We start from the raw sequence: 24,241 nt of genomic DNA on the forward strand, positions 1-24,241 counted from the left end.
ATACTATTTCTTTTTTCCTTACTATAATACAAAAGTATTAAGAAAAATAAAGAACCTCAATGCTATTAATAAAAGCCTGTAAGTTAATTATTCTCTAGTCAGTTTAATAAGGAAATCCTGGCAGCTTCACAGCTGCAACACTTGAAAACCAAGCATTTTCCCTTTAGCAGCAATAATAGGTGTGCTTGAAAATCTACTTGGAAATTCCTAAGTCTTACTGAACTACTGACTAACTTGCCAAGTTGGCAGGTATTCTTAATGAACCAAGGAGAAACCTTTCTTTAATCACTTTATGAAGGATGCACACTTGGAAGTTACCCTAGAAAAAAACCTAAAACATTAAACCACTATGTCATTAACAACAATATCGTAGTTCTGCAAATCCTGCATTCAGGAAACTACTTCCCTTTTTCTTCCACATGTGGCTTTATGCTAGGCAATTACTGTGTCCTCTTAAAACGGAATACATTTATTTCAAAACACTATTTAAACAACAGTACTGTTGGAAAGCTGCATCCTTACTACTTCTGTAAATAACCATCAATTAAAAACAGCATCAGAAGTCGCTAAATACCTGCGCCTCAAGAAATTCTGAGAACCTGCTAAGGTCCCCGTTCAAAAAGGCTTTTACACACTTCAAAGTCCCATGGTAATTCACATTATTACTCACACACACACAAATACCTCACTGAACTTGAGCCTACACCTAAGATACCATCTCAGTGTATTTGAGCACAGCTCTACATAAGGAATTCTCCATTGTAAAATATTAAGGAAACTACAAGCAGTGTCTGACTAATATCGAATACACTTAATCAGTGAGATTTAACGGGTAACGCAGTGACTGAATTAAAGCCAAACACTCAAAACTGGTATAAAAAGCATCTTTACTGAAAAACTTCTGAGAATGAAATTGCGTATCCATTAAGCAAATTACTGATACTGACAAGAATTCAGTAAAATGTTTGCCAAACCTTCGGCTAGTCCACAAAGCATTCAGTGAAAAATATACCCAACAGGTGATGTTACACAAGCAAACATTTTAAAAAGTCAATGCACAAACAGCAATTACTCTTTTAACTGCTTTTTTCCCCCATCTGTTCTCCAAAACATGTAGAGGACAAACATCCCGTGGATCACTTTTCAGTCTCATTCTCAGGTTCGCTGTCTCCACTATCACTGTCTCTTCCCGGGTGTTCCGGCATTGTTCGATGTTCATCCACTTCGGCCACTTTCAGTTCTCCTTCCTTTACCACTTCTTCCCCTACCTTATTCTCTTTTTCTTCTGCATCTTCCTGCGTGTCTTGCACTTCACTTTCTACTTCAGTCTCTTGAGTCTGAGTAACTTCTGGTTCTTCAATCATGGCAGGTGGGGGCAGTAAACGCTAGATGATTAAAAAAGAACTTATTTTCAGTTTTTACAACAAATACATCTATTCGGGTGCCTATTCCTAATTTAGGTTGGACTGTTTCACCTTATATTTAGGTTTTTGCATTAGATAACAAGTTAACAAAGACTTAAAATTTAGAAGCCCTAAACATTTGAAGGCACTTAACTCCTATATAAAAAAAAAAAAATTAAGAATAACCTTGGCTCACACAATGGTCTTACTAGACACATTTTTAGCCTTAAAAGAGGGTGTTAAGAACTCAGTACTTCTGATTCAAGTATATCAAACACATTTCATTATCCCAAACAGCCAGACAAGTAATAGGGCTATGGTAAATCCCTACTTGGAGCAACAGGCACATACCTACCGTAATCTCACTGATTACCATTTCAAACTCCTATATATGTTTAACTTGCTTTTTGAGGCCTTTAACAGGCCTGTCTTTAACAACTCATTCCAGTAATTTCCCCTTGAAATACCTTATAAAATGCTGTGCGAATGTTACCCATAGGTACACAAGTTTCACAGCTGTCAAGTTCCAGTAACAGTTAAAGAAGCGCTTACACATTTCTCACGTAATACTTCTAGAAAAGTAATTTAATATATTCCAAGTGTTTTGCTCACAACCAAAAGAGTAGTTTGCAAACTATTATAAGCAGCAACAGTAACTGTGTCACAGACTTTGGGGGAAAAAACCCTCAAGAATACACTGAATTGAAGAGGATGGATGAATGCTATACAACTCCAGGTTGTACAGAAACACTCATACTTCTTGCAGACTGACATTATTTGATGACTTGATGGATTTTTCCTTGGAACGTTGTGAAGCATTTTAATTAAATGAAAGTCGATAAACCTCCCACGGTTGGTTGTTTAGTTTTGTTTTGCTTGAAAGCAACTTGGCTTCACGTGACTAAATGTTTAATTACAGTGAAGTCTTACTGCCAATTAGATGACACTAATACTACAAATTTCTGACAAGCATAGGCAAATCTATGAAGCAATTATAACTGCCAGCAGAGATATGAAAAGCGCTTTTTTGTAGACTTTGATGTTATCATACTGGTGTCTCTAATTATTTGTTCACAGAAAAATTGTTTTTCAAAACCAGATATGCTTTAATTACAAAAATATATTCTTGATGCATGAAACAAATTCATACTCTTTCTTCTTACATTTAGTTAGATGCATGTTGTGCTTCGTGACTACTACTGTTAAGACTAGCGTAAAAGAAAAGGAAAAATATCATGTTGTACTAAATAGGGCAAAAGAAACATAACGCATGCTTTTTTTTTTTTCCCCAGATTACTTTTTGGCTTCTGCTGCAAGGAGTATGTGACTCATTGCCACAGTAGGAAAACAGCAGTTTTGTAACTAATTTTAGCTAGTACTGAACAAGAATAGGATGCTAAAAAGTAACTGGTATTAGCAGAAGGATTGGATCCATATCTGATAAAGATGTCAAACAAACCCATCTTTTGGTAAAATTTAGATGCTGTCATCTGCTTTTCAGGACATGTATTCACTTCTTAGTTTTGACAGGGCTATTCATTTACATCTGAATGTGACTAAATGCACAGTCCATGGAGATCTCTCAACTGTGCGGATTGTATGTGATGAAGACTCAAACTATATTAGACAAATTGGCTCCAAAACAAGTCACATCATATGCTTATAGGACTGGGTTTCTAACAGCAGTGTGAGTTCTCACTACTTTAAAAAAAACCATACAGTTACAAGAAGAGATTTTAGTAGTGTCACTCCTCTTTCTCCATCCCCTTTTCTTTACAGCAGATAATTAGAGCACTTCCTCAAAACAGCAAGAAAGTATCCTGTCCACCTGGCAAAGGCTTCCTCTGCATAGCAAAATACTCCAAATCTGGCTGAAGCTATGCCTCCCAGAAAAAAACCAAATCACTGGGTAAGAACTGCAGAGAAAAAGAAATTTACTATTTGAAAGCCTGACATTCAGTAAAAGGAGAAGTTTTGGGTTCTGATCTCTACTGATTACACTGTTCCATATTAGGTGAAACAGTCAGTGGAAGGCGGAAGGAAGAAAGGTGATGGCAAAAAATCCTTGTATTAAAGAACAGAACCTAGACCTCAGAGACAAGTTCCTCGGACTAATCTGTTTAAGGATACAGAGCCATGCTACCACACTCTCTTCCCACAGTCAGCTAATGCAGAGCGAGGAGTGCCCTTTTACATACATTTTTTCCACTTTTGAAAATCCTTCAGAAGAGAAAAAAAACGAGGGAACTGCAGAGTACCATGAAAGAACAAATTAGTGGTGATATAATCATGACACACCCACACATTAAGTGAAAGGTGATGCAGTTGAGCAGTAGCATTTAAAACCTCTCCCTTTCTGTTTACTATCAACTACCTCTAGGCATTTACGGATCCAAGTATGCTGAGTAAAGGCAGCTTTCTGCTCAGCATATTACCTAAACTACCTTAAAGCTCTGCTTACATACATAAGATGACAAGATGTTTCTGTTGGGTTCTGAATTCGGCTTCAGGGATTAAACATGAACAAAAATGGGTACAGAAGGGAGAAAGCATCTACAACTGCTTCCAACCTCATGCTACTTTGCTTGGTGCTGAACTAGTGCTGAAAAAAACCGCTCCAGAATAAAAACGCTACAGCTGCTAACCAGCAGGGATAATAGAGTGAACTAACATGGTTAAAATGGTTCCAAGACATGATCTGGTCTTTCTATACACTACAGGCTTGTCATGAGAACCTCTACTGCAAAACATTGTTGCACCATGCTGTGGTGCTATAACACTACTAGCTGCACTTACCTGAAACACAGCACACAAGTTCACTTCAAGTAAATACTGGTCAGGCTAGTTCTTTACTATTAATGATGAATTTTTGGGCCCAGGCAGAGCCATGTCTAGCACTTGGTATCAATTACTGCTGGTTTTGGGGACTTAAAATGGGGCTTAAATTACTAAAAGACACAGCTGTTACTACTGCAAGATTTTAAAAACTTCCATGTTCTCACTCCCAGTCATAAAACTTTCTTGAATTTTACACATAATAGGAAGTCTCAAATCTCAACAGCATCTCACGTCACTTGCTAAAAAAATCAGTTTTACTTTAAACACACATCTTCCAAAAGTTAGAAGGTCCTTACCTGTTGATAGTGGCGTGTACTCTGTATCATGTGCATATACATATTGTACACAAAGTTAGCCATTTGAGGCATGTTCTTAATAACATGTATTTGATGAGATGGTCTTTCTCCATTCTAAGGAAGGGGCAAACAAGCAGACACTCAGCAAGTAAAGCAAAACAACCATTATTCAAATGTTATTTAACTATATTAGAAAACAAACTCTTAAGAAATGCTTTTAAAGAAAAAAAAAAAAGCCTAATTCTTTGGAAAGATAGGAAGTATAGGTCTTACACTTTGGGGAACTGGATTAATCACAATACTGCAGCCCAAGGAAGAAACTTCAAATGGAAAGGTCAGGTTCTGATGCTTACTCTATAAAGTACATCGTGGACTTGAGTCACTTAACATATTAAGGCACAAATAGTTTACGATCAGATTAGGACCTAGCCTACTTGTCCACCACAGTCCAGCTCCTTCTTGCTCACACTCGCTGACCGTGCACACCACATTCTTTGTTGCACAGTGGACCTGAAGGTTTCCAATGAAGGGCTCCCTCCCAAACTTGTCAACAGCACTTAAGACCAGGGAAAGATCTGTAACAATTTTGAGTTCGTGCAGGCACCCCTTCTCAAAGCTCAGGAAGCAATGCAGATGTGCTCTTCCATTTCTTCATTTAGCATCTTACTCTGTGTCCTGTGCTTAGATGATCAATAAAAACCCTTCCCTAAAGATCTAGTGCAAATCATTATGATTCCTATTTATGAACCTAGTTCAGCAACAAAACTCTTTTGTGATTCTGGCCTCAATTTAAAAAACAGTTGATTGGTTACCCTGAATTACTCAGTCAAATGTAATTTTACCTCTTTTAATGAGAAGCAATTAGCTTTGTGTGGCCCTTCTTCTATTTTTTAGAGAACATTATTTTGTTTCATAACTAAAAATTTACCTATTTATCACAAATGAAAATTATTTATTGACTTACACAGGCAGAACTTAGGAAAAAAAACCAGATGCAGCAACATATTGATGACTAAGTTTTGTGGAAAGATCAATTAAAAACAGTTAGCGTGTATCATGATAAAAGCTAACTCTAGGTACATAATTATCCAAGAGGCACTGGTTTAGCAAAGAAGATGGTCCCACCTCTTATAGCCCACTCAAAGTGGGCAAACCCCCCCCCCCCCCATTACAGATAGCAAAATTCAGAGCAGCTGTTCCTACCTGTCTTGCTGTTGGAAAACATTCTGTGGGAACAATATGGAGGTGAAGTGGTCGAGCTGTGAGTTGGCTGAAAGCTGGAGTTAGCTCAAAACAGTTCTGGAACAGTGACACCCTTGCAAAGATATAAAGCCCAAGCCTGGCTCTTGACATGGCAACAACTAATCGTCGGACATCCCTTCAGAAAACAAAAAAAATCAATCACGTTCTTTTTCACTGATGACACAGCTCCAATAAAAATAACTAGAAGGATGTAGAAGTCTGAATTAAAGGAAATATATAATCATCTGCTAAAATACCATTTTGTCTTTAGATTTTCTCCCTACATACTGTTTCAGTAACTATCAAATCCTTGAACCATTATGTAAGGGGTTCACTGTACCAACAATGATTATGAAAAAAATCACCCTTTACTGTTTTCCTAGATTTCACAAGAAAAGATAGACACTGAGAAAAAAATCATAACAGCACTTCTGTATCCCTGAACGAGTAAATGTAAGTTTGGTAACTCATCTAAATACTGCTGATTAGACAAGTCTTCCTCCACCCTACCCCAAAACTGAAGTGCCAACTTTTGAAACTACACATAATAATGTAATGTGAGCAGTGACCAAACAGTTCTGAGACAAAATAAATCAAAGGCTTGCTTACAGGGAGGAGTCTATGAGAAAATTTAACCCTGCATTCACTGAACAAGCATTACATGCCTATTGTTCTACTAGGGTGAAATCCAAGTCCAGCCTATCTGCAGTAATATAAACTAGTTATAGAACAAGAGCCATTACCGAAGGATAAAGTGGTTGTGAAGAGGGTACCAGTTATAAAAGGAAGTATGTCTGAACTTCCAATACATAACATTAAACTTCATTTCTACTACGTACTAAAATAATTGAACATGTTTGTATAATGACTATGAACATCTTTCTGGTACAGAAAACATGTAGTTTAATGACACTACAAGAGTTTCTTCTTACATACCTAAGGTGGCCTACAGCTTTGGTACGCACTAGTGAAAGGAGAATATAATCATTTTGTTGACCTTGAAATCTGTCCACAGTTGTTACCTAGGGAATCAAAAACCAAGATAAAACCTCCATAGGTTAACCTTTGCCATTTCAATTAACAGTGACACCAAAATTTTAACATCAACTTCAGACTGAGACTGCAGTAAAGGAGAAGAGAAAGGAAAGCACTTTAACTCTGGTTAAGTAGGTCTTTAACAAAAAAAATCATCACCCTGTTCTTTTGGGGAGATGTTGGGAGGAGCTTTTGGCTGACTGTATAAAGTTTCTGTTACATTTTTATTCAATTCAGGCAGCTAACAGTAAGGTACTAACACTGAAAGATTGTTGAAAGCCATCAGTTTTACAACACAGAGTTTTAATGTGCAGAATTAGTATCAGACTTTTATAACCATGTTTTTTATTTGTTTCATTAGATTTTATCAAGTCATTTCCACTGAGTGGATCTTCCTGAAGGTGTGGCTTTGGGGTTTCTTTGGTTTTTGTCTGGTTGGGGGTTTTTTTGAGGACAAAATAAGCGACAGTTATTCTGTCTCATGTAGTCGGTAGCCTTTCCAACTTCACCGACTTCACTTAATTTGTATGTCAAATTACAACAGGCAGAAACAAGGGTACTACTCTATGAAATTCCATAGAATGTAGGTTATTGAATGTGTAGTTGACCAGGGAATACTTGTGCAGAAAGCTGTGAATCTATTAGTCTGTTCTATAATATAACAATTTAAAAACAAACAAACCAGAACCACTCTAATGACTGATATTTTAAAAGTCACCTTGTTTGGCCGTCCAATCAGTGGATTATGTCCACACCGCTGATTAATGACATCACGAATCAGATGCTTCTGTCCATTGTATGTTGTCAGGATACTTATCTTGTCTGCAGGATAACCAAGCAGGCACATATACATGAAGACTGCCACAACATACTCTGCTTCACCAAGATTCTTAAAGTTTAAAAGAGGAGAAAAAGGGGTTACTCAACTTGTAGGGTTGAAAAGAACACCACCTCTGATGTTAACATGTATTTAGACAAAAGCCTCAGTGCTGGGATAAATGTCTCTAGATCTGGTGGGTTTTTTGCTCATTTAATAAAAGCCATTTTGAAAGAGTAAAAGAACACTTAACTTCATTTTGATTCCTCTTCAGAAAACTGCTGAAAATACCTACATCGATATTGTTAGCCACTGATTGACACCTTCCAATATTCATGCAGAAGCTCCCAGTTTTATTTCAACAACATTAAATTCTAAATACTTAATAGTGCTTAAATACAATAATAATTAAATGTTAAATATAATTTAGTTTTATGGACCAGTAAATATTTACACATTTGTATCTACATGCATTAAATGCTCATAGCTGTCTGCACAAAGGAACTGCCACCTTTATTATTATTGCAGAACTCAAACAACATTTCATTTTTTTCCTTCTTAAAGGTCCCATGCCCAAAACCCCCACACCTGATAGGTAAAACTGGAATTATTTGTTAAAAAGTATTAGAAGCTGATAATCTACAGATACCTGTATTTAAATACAGGCATTTAAAAAAACACTTAGTGCCAATATAACATGGTTCCAAATATGCATGCAAACAAGTTGCAGTAACTCACTCTCCAGTAACCTGAAAGTAAAAATTAGTTGAATTCGAGTAAGTAAATTTCTTTCAACTATTAATTAGGAAAAAGACATCTAGATTATTAAATCCCGTTATTTCTATAGCAGGCCATATGCTTACTCAATTTCAAATGACCAGCTATTATTTTGTATTTCCTAACTTTTTTTCTGTGCCATAATAAGAAATAATGTCTGTCCCAAAGCATCACTCTCTTGGCTACAGGAAATTTTCTTCTATTTCCAGACTGAAGTTATTCACAGCCTGTTTAAATCCATTGTCTGTCAACAAAAATTATCTTTCAGGTTAAAAAGCTGTTCTCAATTGCCGACATTTATTCCTGCTCTGTTTATACTGAGACTCTTATCCCCACTTGGCATACATTTGACTAGGCTGGACATACCAGCCTCATTTATTTTTTCTTATTAAATGGCCTCTGCATTACTTGGGAAATGCAGTTGGCAGGCATATCAAACACCTGTGGGTGTAAAGCTATTCCGCAAATTTTAATCCCCTTTAAGTCTGGAAAGAAACACCCAAATTCACAAAGAGAAATAATACATGGCATCAAACTGTTACCTCATGAAAAAGCATACAATGCCACAAACATACTCTGCTAATATCTCTCAATCCTCAAGATCTTCTTTGGCCCAGGAGTGGTCTAAAGCAGTGCTCAGATTCTCAATTACCAGAAACCCATTTTTAAGGCGCTAATTTCAGCTGTTCCTGTTCCACAGGACAACTTTTTTACTACTTGTACATTACAGTGTTAGAGCTTAAAAAACAAAATCAAAAGAAACTCTGCCCTCCAAACAACTCTGCCTTCAATTTAGATGTGAGTGGATTATGACTCACCATTGCTTTCTTCACTAATAGCATACTAGTTTGTATTTAAAAACACCTGAGAGGAACCCAAGCAAAACTTACGAATAACTTTCATACCTTTTAAAAGAATAGATTAATATAAGTCTCAATGATCTTCACAGGGGGAAAAAAATGACCATGAATATTATCATGTTAAAGCCTATTCTTTGCTTTCCACAGTATTAAGCAAAATATAAGGTGTTAATTCCATATTTGAATTAAACCATTAACCTGCACACAGCTCCAGCTTCTAAGTTTTCCAAAACCCAAACTGGTGATTTAGGCACCAGAGTCTGTTTCATCACTGTTTTTAAAACAAGAAAAGTAAGAAGACTGAAAATATAAGCACCTCATTACAAGGTTTTCCTATATTTAAGGGAAACAGACAGAAGCTGTTGTTGATGGCTTAATTTGAAAATTTAGTTCAGAAATGCCAAGGCTAGGGTTTTTTGGCAATTTCCTTCAGCCTCAATGTCTCTCTGCCTCTTAGGTATATTTCTTTTAGTACTGTTTCATTCTCTGAGGATTGGGCTTTTCAGCATTCTTCCATGTACATCAATACAGCACCTCTTCAAACTCATATATGTGTCACAGGGCAAACTTCAATCCTTCTTGTACAGGGGAAATGCTACTGTTTATTTCACTATCATGGCAGTGGCAGTACAGCTGAATTACAATGAACTTTTAATTTGCCATAGGCCAAAACAATGTTTCGCAATGAATTATATACCAAATCTCACCCCTCCCATAACGCTGAGAAAACACAGATATCAAGCACAGTCATTCACTTTAAGCAAAAAGTACAACATAATAACTTACCATTTTCAACATTCAAAACTCATTAAAAGCAGAAAAAAAAAAAATCATGCGCACATATGACTCAATTATCTGAGAACATGAATTAAACATCAGTTTACTGTATTTTGATAGTTTGTCTTCATTGCAGATTTAATAAGCCATAACCAAATCAAGTAAATTATACATATAATACTTCCCTTACCTGATAGAAATAAGGATTGGGTTCAGACTCTCCCACACCATTGAAGTCTTCCACATTTATAAGCTGGAAGTCATACAAAAACCCTGCATTGGCTGTTCTGAACTCCGGCAGAAGCTGCACATGAGGCAGGTTACCCAGATTCTTGTAACGCCAGTTATAGAGGTTACACAAACTGTTCAAAAACACACAGACAAACCCCGAATAGTTAAAAGCTGGCTCTTTAACTCATTCAAAATAGTTCAGATATGGAAGCATTGATCTTGAAAGTGAGGGGTTCTGTGTAGGCTTTCAATGAAAAAAATAATTTTGCTGGATAGCCTGTATATATATATAAATGAACATACACAAGCTATCCAGCAATTTTTTATTTTTAAGTTTTGATTCCGTTTGGTGTTCTATCACAGAAAACTTCAGATTTCACTGCAGTGCAGTACACTCAGCTTTTCAGCCTGTTCCAGTTCATCAGCTTTACATCGAAGGGTACAAATTTTGCAAAGGAATCTAGTAGGAATTCTCTTTGGTAACAAAACTTAAGGATTATTAATGCTTCTTGACCAAAAGGAAGGCGTAAGAGAAAAAGGATTTTCTGCATTATCTGCTGTAAAGCTTCTTACTGCAAAAAGAAATTTATTTTATTTTGTGTACTGCCATGTATTAACATGAGATGTGAAGGAAAGCAATCAAAAATCTACCCAATTCTGAATCATCTCTGGTACTTATAGGGACAGTAATATAACAAAAATGCCTCATCCACAAATGCACAACAATGTCCAGACCAGATAAAGTAGCAGATAATTCATGGTGAAGCTACTACCTACATTCAGAAAAGACAAAGCATAAGGAACTGTGGAAAAAATCCTTGAAATTGCCTGCAAAGAGAAGGAATTCTGCTCTCTTATCTCAAACAGATTTGCTGAGATGTTGCAAAGTAGTAGATGGCAAAATGAATTTAATTTATCATCATACTCAGATATAATCTGCATTTTAAAAATCATACTCAACTGTTGTTCATGTGACTAGGAAGTAATATTCTACCACCCCTAACCTTTCCTACATGAAAAAAAAAAAAAAAGGTTATTTGTATAGTTCACTCCATTTTATGCCTAAAAATTTAGGATTTATAATTAAACTTAAGAGCCACAAGATTTCATATGAAGTAATTTTCTCTTTTTTGTTTTTTTCTTCCCTTCTTAATACGACACCACAAATATGCACTTTACACAATAAATAAATTTGACATCTAAATTACCACAATGAAATGACAAATACATGGATAAAAAAAAAAGGTATCTTACTAGAGAGACACAGTATCTCTTTCAATATAAAAAAGGCTTTACACTTTTGCATGGACAACCTGATTGTCTCAAATCAAAGCTAAAGCTCTGCTGAAATACCACAAGGAAAGCATCCTTTTGCAGACTTTAAGGGAAATATTTTATAGTCAAATCAAATCTTTATTTAGCCTTGATTATACTAAATACATTAGTTTAGAAAAGGAAGTTTCTGCAAAAGAGTCTCAACTGCAAAAAACCCTAAACACTTAAGACTACTACCATTCTTTTCAATATTTTCATTAAAGTACTCATACAACAGCAGAGTACTACTATGTAACAAAAAAGAAAGTAAATCTGATTACATTTCAGCAAAGTAAAATCTGCCTTTCCAGTCTAAGCTGAAACAAACGGAACAAAACAACTAAATAAGTTTTGCAAACTCCTATCCTAACAATAAAAACCAAGCTTACAAAATTACATACGCACTTTTCCAATTTTTCATCTGGTGATTTATTACAAGCTAGATATGCAATTTTCTCTGTCTTACCTTGCTCTTGCTCTTCCCTGTGCATCCAAATCAACAGTTGGCACTCCAACACGAACAAACCGTGTAAAAAGAGACTGCTCCATGTTGGAGTATTTTTGAAAAGCCATGTTCTTAATGACTGGTGGCAACTGATGATGGTCACCAATCATAATCCACCGCTTCAAACGACTGAATCCATCCTGGGGGTTCTAGATTTAAACAATTACAACTATTACAATATAATCAAGGCACTCAGTTTACAACACATTAATAGTCACACTGGCTGTCTTAGTCTAAGCCCTAAACAAATTTCAACATTTGTTCTTAAGCTACACTGAACTGCAGCCATTTTAAAGACTTTTAGCTTCTTTCCAAACTACTACCAGAAAAAGGGAGTAAAAGAATAAGTGTTTAAAAAAAGTCTTGTTTCTTACAAAGCAACATGTAAGTTTATTAAAATCAGTAGAGAAACATCAGAATAAATTTTGTATTATTTTAAAGGCCAAAAGTAATATATTTTCAGGTGACAAAAGGAAGAACCACAATTACAGAAGTTACAATAGTAAAAATACTCCTGATTCCTACACAGTAGTGTTATCCTAGGACAGACCTTTAAACGTTTATTTCTTGGGTTCTGAGACAGTGAATATGAACTGCCTGAAGCATCTGAAACAGTTTTAGTGCTCACACACCTAAGGCACAAACCAAACCTGCCTTTCAAGTGTCTCTTTAGTTCACATGCTTCACCTGTTTACCTCTGGAATTCCCACATGGCCTTTTCCGTGACCAGGATGTGCCTCTTAACTAATCCTCACCCTAGCTCTTGGACTGAAAGTGCTTCAGTATGTTTGTTGTCCTTTCCCCACAGGAGCATATTCAAGACAAAGCCTAAAGTTCCTTTTCTTGCCTCTTGAAATGGAAGAGCTCTTAAGCCCTCTCTGATCAGAGAGCAAAGAAGGAAAACTGAACTCTGGACTGTCTAGCTCCTCAGCCCTAAAGATGTCTTAGTAAGAAAGTAAGAGGACAGAAGTAATTTTCAATGGCATGGAAAGAGATCTAATTTTTTTCCCATTCTATATAACCATTCTGCTCTTATCATCAATTTCAATCTCAAGGAGCTCTCTATAAAGAACTCTGTTTAAAAAAATTTCTTACTCTGAATTGCAAGTGCAAGAAATCAGGTACTACTACTTTGTAAGCCTAGTTCTTTAGGTTTTGTTAAAAAAAAACCTTCAGTATTCCAGGACTATTTGGATGGCTCTTGTAAATAAGGTCTTGTAGATGGAATAACCCCAAAATACAGCTCTGTGATGAAATAATCTGCTTTAATAACACAAAACTCTCCAACTTCTGCATTGCTTACGTACACTTATTTCCCCTCACCAGTCTGATGCACCTGGTTATTAAATGTTCATTCAAACATCTGAAAAACACTGGAAGATACTTATTTCATGAAATATAGTAACGAAACCCATGGTAAAAGCCACACAATTTATTCACTACATAGCACTGCAGTACAATGTTGTGTTATGATTTGTGAGAAGCCTCACCCAACAGAGGCTTGCTCTCCAAACACCCCAAACAAGACAGAGAAATATGTGCTCCTGTTCAGAGTTCAGGCAGTATTTGGAGTTTAGAGAGTGAATTAGTTGCCTACCTGCTCATAATTATCAAAACTCTGCAGTCTTTAACACATCAAGAAGGTGTTACAGTACTACATTAATGTCCCTAAAACTTAAAAACCTACAGTTAAGCAGCAACTGAAAACAGGACTTGGGTTTAACAGCAATACAGTTAACTTGGACACACACATTCTTTTGTGCACTAGGCCCATATTGAGTTACTTTCCTGCGATTGTATTCTACTCTCCATTGTTAAACAGCAAAGTGAAAAATTATGAGCTGCATTTAGAAATCATATCAAATATTTCATGGAGTAGAACGCCTTTTCCAATTGAGATTAACTTTCCTTCAGAATGAAAATCCAAAAGCTTGGATGTGGTTTTCTAAGAGACTTAAAAATATTCCTTTTCAATAAAAATATCTCCTCCAGGCAAAACTTCTGAAGGAAGCTTAATTTCAGATCATGAGCAAATGCAGACTGTGTATTTTTCAGAGTCGCTGAGTAAGAATCAAGTCCACAGTACAGACTGTCTTTGTTTTACTGACTTCCCACACATCAGCTTCTGATTTGCAGCTAAAGAGTTTGCACAGAGTTCCTGAGGGAGCCCATACTTCACTTCAAGAGGTGAAATTTTATCTCATGATAATCTGAGATTACAGAGCCACAGATGTTTGAGAAGCACATTTTCCTTCCTTATGAAATCCTCTAGCTCTTAAAAAGAGGAGAGTGATGCCTCTCAAGTTGCTAAAAGCAACCACAGATAAATAGTCTTCGCTGGAGGCACAAAAAAAAAATATTTCAAGACAGTCTGAGTGAACGTGTTGAGTTTAGAAATGATTACAGTAAATGTTTTTAGGGAAACATACTCAACTTTAAAATTGGCAGTGTTGACCCTCTTTCACAACAACCCCTTGTGTTACTGAGCTATTGCTAACCTGGCTTCCTACAGACTGTACTGTAAGTATCCTATGGGCCACATGAGCTTCAGTTTCCTTCCTTCCTTCTTTTCCTTAGCAGTACCTTTCCAGCTGCAAGACTTCCATTCAACTGTATCACAACTACATTCCTTTATCTACCAACTGTTGGTTTGCCAGTGTACAAGCTGCAGCTGATTGCAGGCTAAACATTTACGAATGAGCTGGACCAAAGTTGTGGAATTATTGGGCAACAGTAGAAGCAGAACCAGTAACCATTTCTTTTCTTTCTGTGGAGGTATAATATCAATTAGAATCTCTCTTCTTTCTCTGGCTTCAAGTTTCCTTAAAGTTGTAGGTACTTAGTATCTCTCCAGCTCTGTTAATCTTGACTGAAACTGACCAAACACCACAAGCAGACAGGATAACACAGGGCAATTATGTAAGTCTGATGTTCTTGGGAAACAAAACCATTATTTAATAAGAAGTAATAATGTAAAAAAAAATTAGCAATAATCACTATCAAATGAGATAGAATAAAAGTAACAAAGCCAGGACCTAGTTTACATGAACATGTTCACTTTCTCATTTTCAAAATGAAAATCTGCTAATCCTACTATTTAGTCAATAAAACCAACATATTTAGAACCATAGTAGCTTACTCCGTAATATTAAAACCCAAGGATAAACAACTAATATAGAACAATATGAAAGTTCTTAACTGTGCACTCTAATGGCAAACATCTGTTCTAGGTTACTTTCTGCACAAGACATTTTCCTTTTAATATTCTGTATTGTTTAAAACCACAGACTTTCATTTATCATCTTTTGTAATATGTTTTATGATTCAGGTCTAACCTGCAACAGGAGAGGTATAAAGGTTTCTATCTCCAGAATTTGAGCAGACTCCTCCATTAAAATGTTGTCATACTGAGAAAGAAAAGAGATGTCCATCAATTAATAACAATTAATAACATAATAATGCTGTTATTCAGCCTACCCAAAGTCAACACCAATTCCGCATTTGGTTTTTGATGGGCGGGACAGTTACTGCAGGATTTTACCTTATAGGCACAGTATCAGTATTACCAAAAATCCTTCTACATCAATGGCAGATCCATCTGTACCAATCACGGCTTACATCTAGAAGGAATCCATGACATGCTTCCCATATGCCACAACCCATCCACAAGAGAAAACCTTTTTGCAGTGGAACAAACTAATTTGGTATCTTTGCACTGAAGCAGAAAAGCAGCACTTTCGTGATTCAATGCAAGTGTATTATCAGAGAAAAATAATACCGAAGGAATTATTGGTGGTGAGCTTTCATCTAGAAGTCTGTACTAAATTAATACCTATCATTAACACTGCAGAGTGAAAACAGCATGGCATCATAGTTCATTTTTTAGGTAAAGAAAGTTATAAAGGCCATGTTTTTTTCCCTCAATTCCACCTTTTATTACTCAGTCATATCACTGCAGTTCCATCTAACATGGCAAAAGTAACTTCTTTAATAGACATGCACTATTAAGCATTTTCATGTATGCAACAGCTTACAAGTGATCTCATCTTTTACTTACAGAAGTTAAATTTTTCTTTACTTACAGCAGTAAAATTACAAATTGAAACTGGTAAAAAAGCTGTAACTCAAAATAATCTAGTTGCCTAGATTTAGGACAGACAAAAAGTTTATACAAGTGGCAGGAGGAATCAAACCCAGAAACCAATTAGTGTAGTATAATCATTACTTTGAAACCTAATTCAACCAGGTCATGTCGTTTCAGAGCAGCATGAGTACAAGTCATGGCAATGATTTTTGCTTCTTTCACCAACAGGTATTTGGATCTATCCAGGCCACTGCGGAGAAGTTCAAATGCTCTGAATTCCTATGGAGGTGAAAAGAAAGTCAGAATACAAAAAATTATTGCTTATAAAAAGGTATTCACTCAAACTATCTGGCCACCTTCTTAATGTAATTAGGTAAGAGAGTTAGGAGGTATCTGCTGTTAACAATCCCATCTGAATAATACTTTTAAAGCTAAACCTGGAAACCACAATATTACAAAAAACAATGTTTTAAAAATACATCAATGAATTCTGCAACCTGTGTGCATATATAAATTTGCAAACAAATATTCAGTTAATTCTGAGGAACCTTTCCAGAATCCCCCAATTTTTTGTTCTACTCTATCTTCCTGTTTCATACTTTACCGTATCATAACATCACATCAACTTCAGTATTAGAAAGACCAACACAGTTAATATAACCAAATGATACACAGGTCACCTTTACCCTAACTTTTAAAAGCCTCTCAAGCAGTTCTGGGAAAAACAGAAGAAAATCTGTTTAAGTTACTTCTAGGTTACCTGATTAAAGGCAATTCACTGTAAATACAATGACCCTGTGAGGATCAGAGGAACAGTGATAGGGAAACCAACCCTAGTAACCTAATCAGTGAAAACCAAACTGGCAGAATGGCTGCTTCCCAAGATTAAAAAAAAAACAACAAACAGATAAGCCCCTTGCCTCTATTGTGAGATGTGTCTATATTACTCAAAGGTGTTAACTCTCACCTGAATGTCCTGCAAACTAATGAAGATACCTAGAGATAGGTACTCCTTTTAGGATGTAGAGCAAATGAGAATTTTGGAACTGTGTGAAGTTTTTTATAGGATCAGCAGATCCACTTACCTTCCAGTGACATGTCTTACCTCAAGCTGAGTGAATATTTTCTTCACATGCCTAAAACACCCTTCAGCAATTTCCATATCTTCTTCATAGGATTTGCCTTTGAAAATTGGTTGAGGCGCATTTGCAAAATACTGGTGAAAAGGAAAGAAACCGGAGACATCCGTAACATCTGGCAATTTTCCACCTTTAACTTTCACTTTGCTGATATACTCCTCCCAACGAGACATTACCTATGGCAAACAAAAGTGACATTCTGACATTTTTATATCATAAAGTCATTTGCAAAGTGTAGTCTTGCACATGCAATATTGAAAAAAAATAATATCACAAAACAAAGTTATGTCTAAATTAGCATTTGACCTTGTATCAGGACAACACTTTTCAAGCTGCCATGGGTTGACAGCAGTGTGTCAACCTGGAGTGCAGAAGGAACGGGGCTTATCATTCAAATTCATAACACCGCATCTCTGCCAGCCCTTCCTCACACTTCTCCCCTGCTCTGGCATGGGATTTCCACAGGCTGCAGCTTCCTTCAGGGCACATTCGTCTGCTCTGGCATGGGGTCTTCCACAGGCTGCAGGGGGACAACCTGCCTCACCATGGTTCTCTCCATCAGCTGTGGGGCAATCTCTGCTCTGGTGACAGGAGCACCTCCTGGCCCTCCTTTTCCTTCTGACCTTCACGTGTGGAGTTGTTTCTCACACTGCCCTCTGCCCTCAGCTACTGCTCATTGGGGTTTTACGTATTCTCGAAGATGTTTTCACAGAGGTGCCACGAGTGTCACTGATGGGCTCAGCTTTGGCCAGTGGTGGGTCTGTGGGAGCTGGCCACGTCCAGCACAGGGCAGCCCTTGGCCTCTTCTCAGAGATCACTCCTGCAGCCCCCTGCTACCAAAACCTTGCTGCATAAATCCAATACAGAAGCTAATAATTTGATTACCTCCACTTACAGTACGTTGGCTTAAATACCAAGCGGCATTCTTTTGGGAGGAAGCTGAACCAAAAGATGAGCTCTAGCAGTGCTCCTAGCACTCTTCAACACCTAACTTCCATTTAGTGTTTACGTGCACACTACAGCTAACCTACAGTAACATCTCTAAAAACACACACAGTGCACACATTTGATCGTAAATACCACTCTACAAGTCTGCTTAAGCCACACTAATTGCTAATGTGAAGCATGTCACTGAAAAATACATGGAAGGGAAATGAGGGATATACAATATATAGAAAGTCAACATTTTGTATATTATGCATCTGATTTCACACTGGCATGTAACGCCATAAAAGCTTTCTAGTGGGACCACTGAGTAGGTGTTCTAATGTTTGTCCAAAATGTAAAGCAGCCCACAGATCTTCCTATCTGAAGGAGAAACTTCAGGTTAGAATCCTTGCTAGCAGTCAAGATGTGCAGCAGCAACAGCCTTTCAATGGGTGAATCACCAGGCAGGATTTAAAGCAACAGCAATACAAGTAAGTAATGTCACAATTGTAACTTTGGCTGTTACTGTATTTTAAGCCACCAAAGAAAATGCATTTTTTTTTTTTTTTTTGACTCAATTCTCAAAAATTCGCTCCAATTTCTACAAAAGTGTTTCATAACATGCTGAGGTCATACAGTCTCTGTAGAAGTATTTCTGTCCTTACTTGGTATAAGAAAAAGTGGCCAGCTGTTTCACAAGTGTAAGAAACATCTCCTGGGACTCCAAGACTCTCTTGCAATCGCCCAACTTCTCGTAGAAGTTCAAGTCTTCGAGCTAGCACATAATTAACTCTTCCGTACCTACAAAATGTATCAAATATAATTTTTGTTTAAATGTATTTAATTTGCAACTGTTTTATCTAAATATCACATTGAGAGATCATAAAAAAACAACACCCCCCCCAAAAAAAAACCCCATAACTACTACCTAGTTCCAAAACCTAACAACTTGCCACATAGTATTTTTATCAGTTGAGCCCTAATAATTTACAGAGCTATGCAAAAGCCATTACAGTAGAAAAAGCTTCTTTCATCCCATCGCTATAACAAAAGCTTCCTAAGTGTTAGTAAATCTGTAAAGCAGAAAAGCATTACTTCCAATGTACCATTCATGAACTATGGTACACTACAACTTACACAAATACAAGCAAGTTATACAAGTCTGTGGACCATCATAAATAGAACCTACATCCCAAGTTTCAGTATGATAAGGCTGACTTCCTTTGGCAATACACAAAACATTTTGCACTAATGCTTAGCCCACCATAACTGACAGGTCTGCATCCACATATAAGAAGTCCTGTACTCATCACTGCCTGTTGAATAACTTTTATGACTTTTATGATTAGTTTGTAACCTACTCCTTCTGTTCTTCCTCCTCTTACACAGTTTAAGCTCAATTTTTTTCCTTTACAAATCAATTTTTTTACTCCATACAGTCCCCCACCCCCAGAAGCAGTACAAGAACAAAAATCACTTACATTACTAAAAAAGAAAACAGATTAAAAAGTAGTATAAATGGGTGGATTTAAAGTAGTGAGAGGAACAGGACACTTTCTTTTAAAAATGCATACATAGTTAGAAGCTCAAATGTGAATGAAGGCTAACTTTCAGGTTATTAAAACTACCCTTCATAAAATACGCTTTCTGCACAGAAAAAACCCAACCCAATCCCTGGTAATCACAAGGTTCTACTGTCTTATTTAGAAGGATAAGAGTAGTTAAAACTGGAGATTTGAATTTACTAAGACACAACTGAATACGACATTGTTCTGGAAAACCGGAAAAAAACCAATTTCCTTAGGAACTATGACAGTTAAGATCCTTGGAATACTAAGCAGGTTTTTCTTCTTCAGTAAAACTAATCTATTATAATCACAAGTGACTGCAACCAGTTTGTTGGAAACCTCACACTTCCAATGTCCTCTTGTTTCTCACAACCTAAGTCGTACATCCTCTTATATGTATTTGTCCATTGCTACGTAAGTTTTCTTTAGCTGTGATTCCCTTTGTGTTTAGGTGGCAGTACCAGTTTAATCAGCTCCTCTCCACCTTATGTTCTTATATCCCCTGCCCCACTTTGCTGTGCCTGCAGAGGGAGCAAAAAAGGAACACAGCTCTCAAGCAGTAGAAATTCCTCGAGCAGTACTGTGCCCTCTAAAGCAGCCTGACACAGAAAAACCATGAACCCAGAAGCAATCTAAAAACAAATGAAAGACATACAGGAAATAAACCTATCCTCTCAGTGTGCAGTGCACCTTTAAACATGTTCCTCAACCCTTATCTCTCCCTCCCAAACTGCCAGAACCCACAGGACTTGCAGTAATGTCCCATAGGTCTGGAGTTACCTTGAAAAAGAATGAAAACAGAAAATGTAGAGCAACTCAAAGAAAACTCCTTTTAATGATGAGCCCTACTGTTCAAGGAATATACTAAACCATGGATATTACTAAATAAATACCTTCCATGGCATCATTGCACTAAGATTTTGGCTATCAAATTTCTGGAATAACGTGACTACGTCAAAGCATTCATTTTTTAAAAAAAAATAATCATAAAGTATTTATTTTGCTAACTGAAACTCAACCATGCATATGTGGGTAGCTTCTAGTGACTATATCTAATTTTTACTCCAGCTTTTGAAGTCAAAGTATTGCTTTTATAACCTAGTACTGGAAAGTTCAGTTATTTCCAGTGCATGACCATTATACCCCCACTTAGAATGTGTGAAGTGCTACTGATGTCAATTGGACTAACAAGTGACAAACTTTCAAATATTTACAAGAACAGGTTCTTAAGTCTTTATCGATATAGAGTTGATAGCTTTCCTTATGTATATATTCTTCAAAATGTGTTATTTGCCAATGAAATAAGCAACTTTGTAGTTAAGCATCATTCTGAAGAATTAAAAGCAGAACGTTTAATTTAACATTTATATTTATTAATGCGATATTCACCATGCCAGCAGAAGTGATCTTGTATCTGTAGAAAAAATTTGTAACTGCACAAAGTTACTTTTCTTATTCAAAATTCTCTCACACAACCAATTAATTCTATGAAGTGTATATGGGCCCAGAAAATAACAAACTACTTTTATTCAAACAGCTAAGTTTGTGAACAAGGAACTGACCGAGTCTGCCTTTGGATTCTCAAGGGAACACAGTTTCTCTACTGAATAAGAGCCAAAATTACTTACTCCTGTATTGAAAACAAGTGAACTCTGTGTTACTAGGATTCAATAATATGAGAAAGGTAAAAGCTTCTCAAGCTCAGCTCATTGCTCATTTACAAGGTAGAAAGGTAAAATTTCTCAAGCACAGCTCATTGTTCATTTACAAGGTAGGATGGATTCAACACATACATCTTGCTACAATGTTTATGCAAGTGAGATTATCATTAGCACCTCCTTTCTCACTGTCCTGGTTTAACCCCAGCTGGTAATTAAGCACCATACAGCCACTTTCTCAGTCCCCACTCACCCTGAGGGATGGGGAGGAGAGTTGGAAAGGAATGTAAACCTCAAGGGTTGAAAGAACAATTTAATAATTCAAAGAGAATAAAAATGAAACATTAATAACAATGATGACAGTAACAGTTATAATGAAAAGGGGAAGGGAAAGAATAAAATCCAGAGGGAAAGGAAGAAAGGACCACGTGGTGCACAATGTAACTGCTCACCGCCCACTGACCCATGCCCAGCCAGTCCCGGAGCAACAACCTCGCAGTCCCGGCCAACCCCCCCAGGTAGATACACCAGGCATGACGTCCCATGGTATGGAATCCCTCTTTGGCTAGTTCAGGCCAGCTGCCCTGGCTGTGTCCCCTCCCCGATCCTTGTGCCCCTCCAGCCTTTTTGCTAACAAGCCCTGAGAAACTGAAGTCTCACCTCAAAGCCAAACCACAACGCCATATACCAGCTCCTAAGAAGATAATTAACTCCATCCCAGCTGAAACCAGGCCACTCACCTGCTGAAATCTTTCTCTGTCTCTAATTCCTCTTCTCCATGACCCAGACGCAGGAGGTGGCGCTCATCAATGTCTAGGGCCATGATTTTTTCAAACAGCTGGTTCAAGGCCTAAAGATTGACAAGAACAGGAGAAACTAGTTTTTAGAAGTTCAGAGGCTCTTGCAGGGAAAAACTGAAGAATTACTAGTAAGCCAGCTAGCAAATTATGCTTATTTTGGTATAAATGGAAGCCAAAGCAAACATGAAATTAACACTGTAACTAGAGCTCTTAATCTTGACAACAGGGAAATCCACCTACTAAAACTCCTGTATTTGCATACTTTATACAACTATCAAATTTGATTTTACAATTTTAAGACAAATTTAAAAGTTGATTTTATCACCTAGTTAATTCAGTTGATAAAGCTATCAGTTTACAAAACTGCCTCAAGAAGCACACTTGGTAAACACTGGTTTTGTTAGATGACTTTAAAATGACTTAAACTTCTACTGTACATTAGAAAAGTGTGATCCAGTACTGACTGGCAGGTACTGTGACTCTATTCCATATGGATAAATAAATCCTGCTGAACTAAACTTCAAGGTGTGCTACATCTCCTGCCTTAAACTCTTCAGTTCTCTAACAGCTTAACATCAACTGCCCAATTCAGTGTCTTTCAAAGGAGTAAATTTGTAAGTACTGGATCAAGTTATGAAACTAAGAGTAAACACGACCAAGCTCCACTTGTACTTCAAGTCAGCTGGAAGTCATCAAACATGCTGAAGAACAGCATCAAGTTATAGGGAAAGAACCCTGCTGAGATACAGTTTATTTCCTGAAGTAAAATTTCAAGTTCATATTCTCATGTAAGTCTTGTCTGGTAAGAGTCTCCTACCTGTCTCAAATCACTTCCTTTTCTCCTCAAGGGACATGCTCTCACATTCACTGCCTGTTACTCTCCCACAACCCACTGCAGACTGGCCTGTATTATTCCAGGTTGTAACTCCTCACCAAAAGGAAGCCCCATCCACCATTCAGTGATCAACAGCATAAGTGCCTGTTCTCACTCTGACAGAAAAAGATTAAATGTTTTCAAAGTGGTATGTTCAGTTAAGATAGCTCACAACTGAGATAGGGTAGGCTAATTAGGGAGACCAGAAAATAGGTGACCTTGGTTTCCAAACAAACCCTTCCAAACCAGATGCTGATTTAGAGTAAGAGTCTTGAAGACTTTTATCATTTTTATTTTACATATGATTGAGAATTAGCAGCTAGACTCCATTTCTAATGGCTGGGAAGCAAGCATTCCGCCCAGGAGGCCTTTCCTTAGAAGCATGAAGCACAGGACAGCCAGTGTCCAAAAAAGCCAAGCGGCGAAAATCTGGCACACATGCAGTAAATGTGCAACTGTAAGAACTGTGCTGACACTTTTTCAAAATACTTCCAAATTTCTGACCCCAACCAGTTAAATCTATTGAAAACTTCTGATGAATAGTTCAGAATTAAATTTAAAAAGTTAATTTCACATTATGAAACTGGCAAAATTGCACCAAAGCCAACTCAAGTTTTCATTGTTGAGACAACTGAAATCCCAGACCTACTGATCTCAATACTTGCTGTTCTTCTTGATTTTAATTACAGAAAAGTTTCATACATGACTGACACTACCTGATTAGAGTGGGTAACTATAAGAGTTCGTTGTTCTGGGAAATTGTGATAAAGATTGGAAATTATCTGGACTGCTACATCAGTTTTTCCAGTACCAGGTGGACCCACTACCTGAAAAAAAAATTAAAACCAAAAATCAACACACAATTTATCTGAATATTGCACAATACAAAAATATAGCCAGTTGGGGAAAAAAACCCAGAACAATCTCATGAGACACTGACATTATACATTAACAACAAAAAAGTCTTCTGTTTCATGTACAGTTGCTCGCTGGCTTCTGTGAACTTCAGGAATATGTACATGCACCATGAAAGACTGAGCCTAATGCTAATTGAGATTTCTGCCCAAGAGGAATATGGTAATTCCACAATCACTGG

The 24,241-nt window shown here is 37.0% G+C and overlaps 1 protein-coding gene across 1 annotated transcript in view; it reads right to left on the reverse strand.

The window, feature by feature from the left end:
- Positions 1-870: 870 nt before the first annotated feature.
- Positions 871-24,241, reverse strand: part of AQR (aquarius intron-binding spliceosomal factor) — a 55,657-nt gene continuing 32,286 nt past the window's right edge. The window contains exons 23-35 of the mRNA XM_055793782.1: positions 23,862-23,972; positions 22,212-22,321; positions 18,911-19,046; positions 17,285-17,494; positions 16,321-16,458; positions 15,431-15,502; positions 12,057-12,244; positions 10,236-10,407; positions 7,533-7,703; positions 6,716-6,801; positions 5,741-5,915; positions 4,538-4,651; positions 871-1,385 (exon numbers count right to left, since the gene is read on the reverse strand). Of these exons, the coding sequence (XP_055649757.1) occupies positions 1,137-1,385; positions 4,538-4,651; positions 5,741-5,915; positions 6,716-6,801; positions 7,533-7,703; positions 10,236-10,407; positions 12,057-12,244; positions 15,431-15,502; positions 16,321-16,458; positions 17,285-17,494; positions 18,911-19,046; positions 22,212-22,321; positions 23,862-23,972 (1,932 nt within the window). The 3' untranslated portion in view covers positions 871-1,136. The remainder of the gene's footprint in view (positions 1,386-4,537; positions 4,652-5,740; positions 5,916-6,715; positions 6,802-7,532; positions 7,704-10,235; positions 10,408-12,056; positions 12,245-15,430; positions 15,503-16,320; positions 16,459-17,284; positions 17,495-18,910; positions 19,047-22,211; positions 22,322-23,861; positions 23,973-24,241) is intronic.

The sequence above is a fragment of the Falco peregrinus genome, chromosome 1, assembly GCF_023634155.1.
Source record: "Falco peregrinus isolate bFalPer1 chromosome 1, bFalPer1.pri, whole genome shotgun sequence".
In the NCBI taxonomy this organism is placed as follows: Eukaryota; Metazoa; Chordata; class Aves; order Falconiformes; family Falconidae; genus Falco; species Falco peregrinus.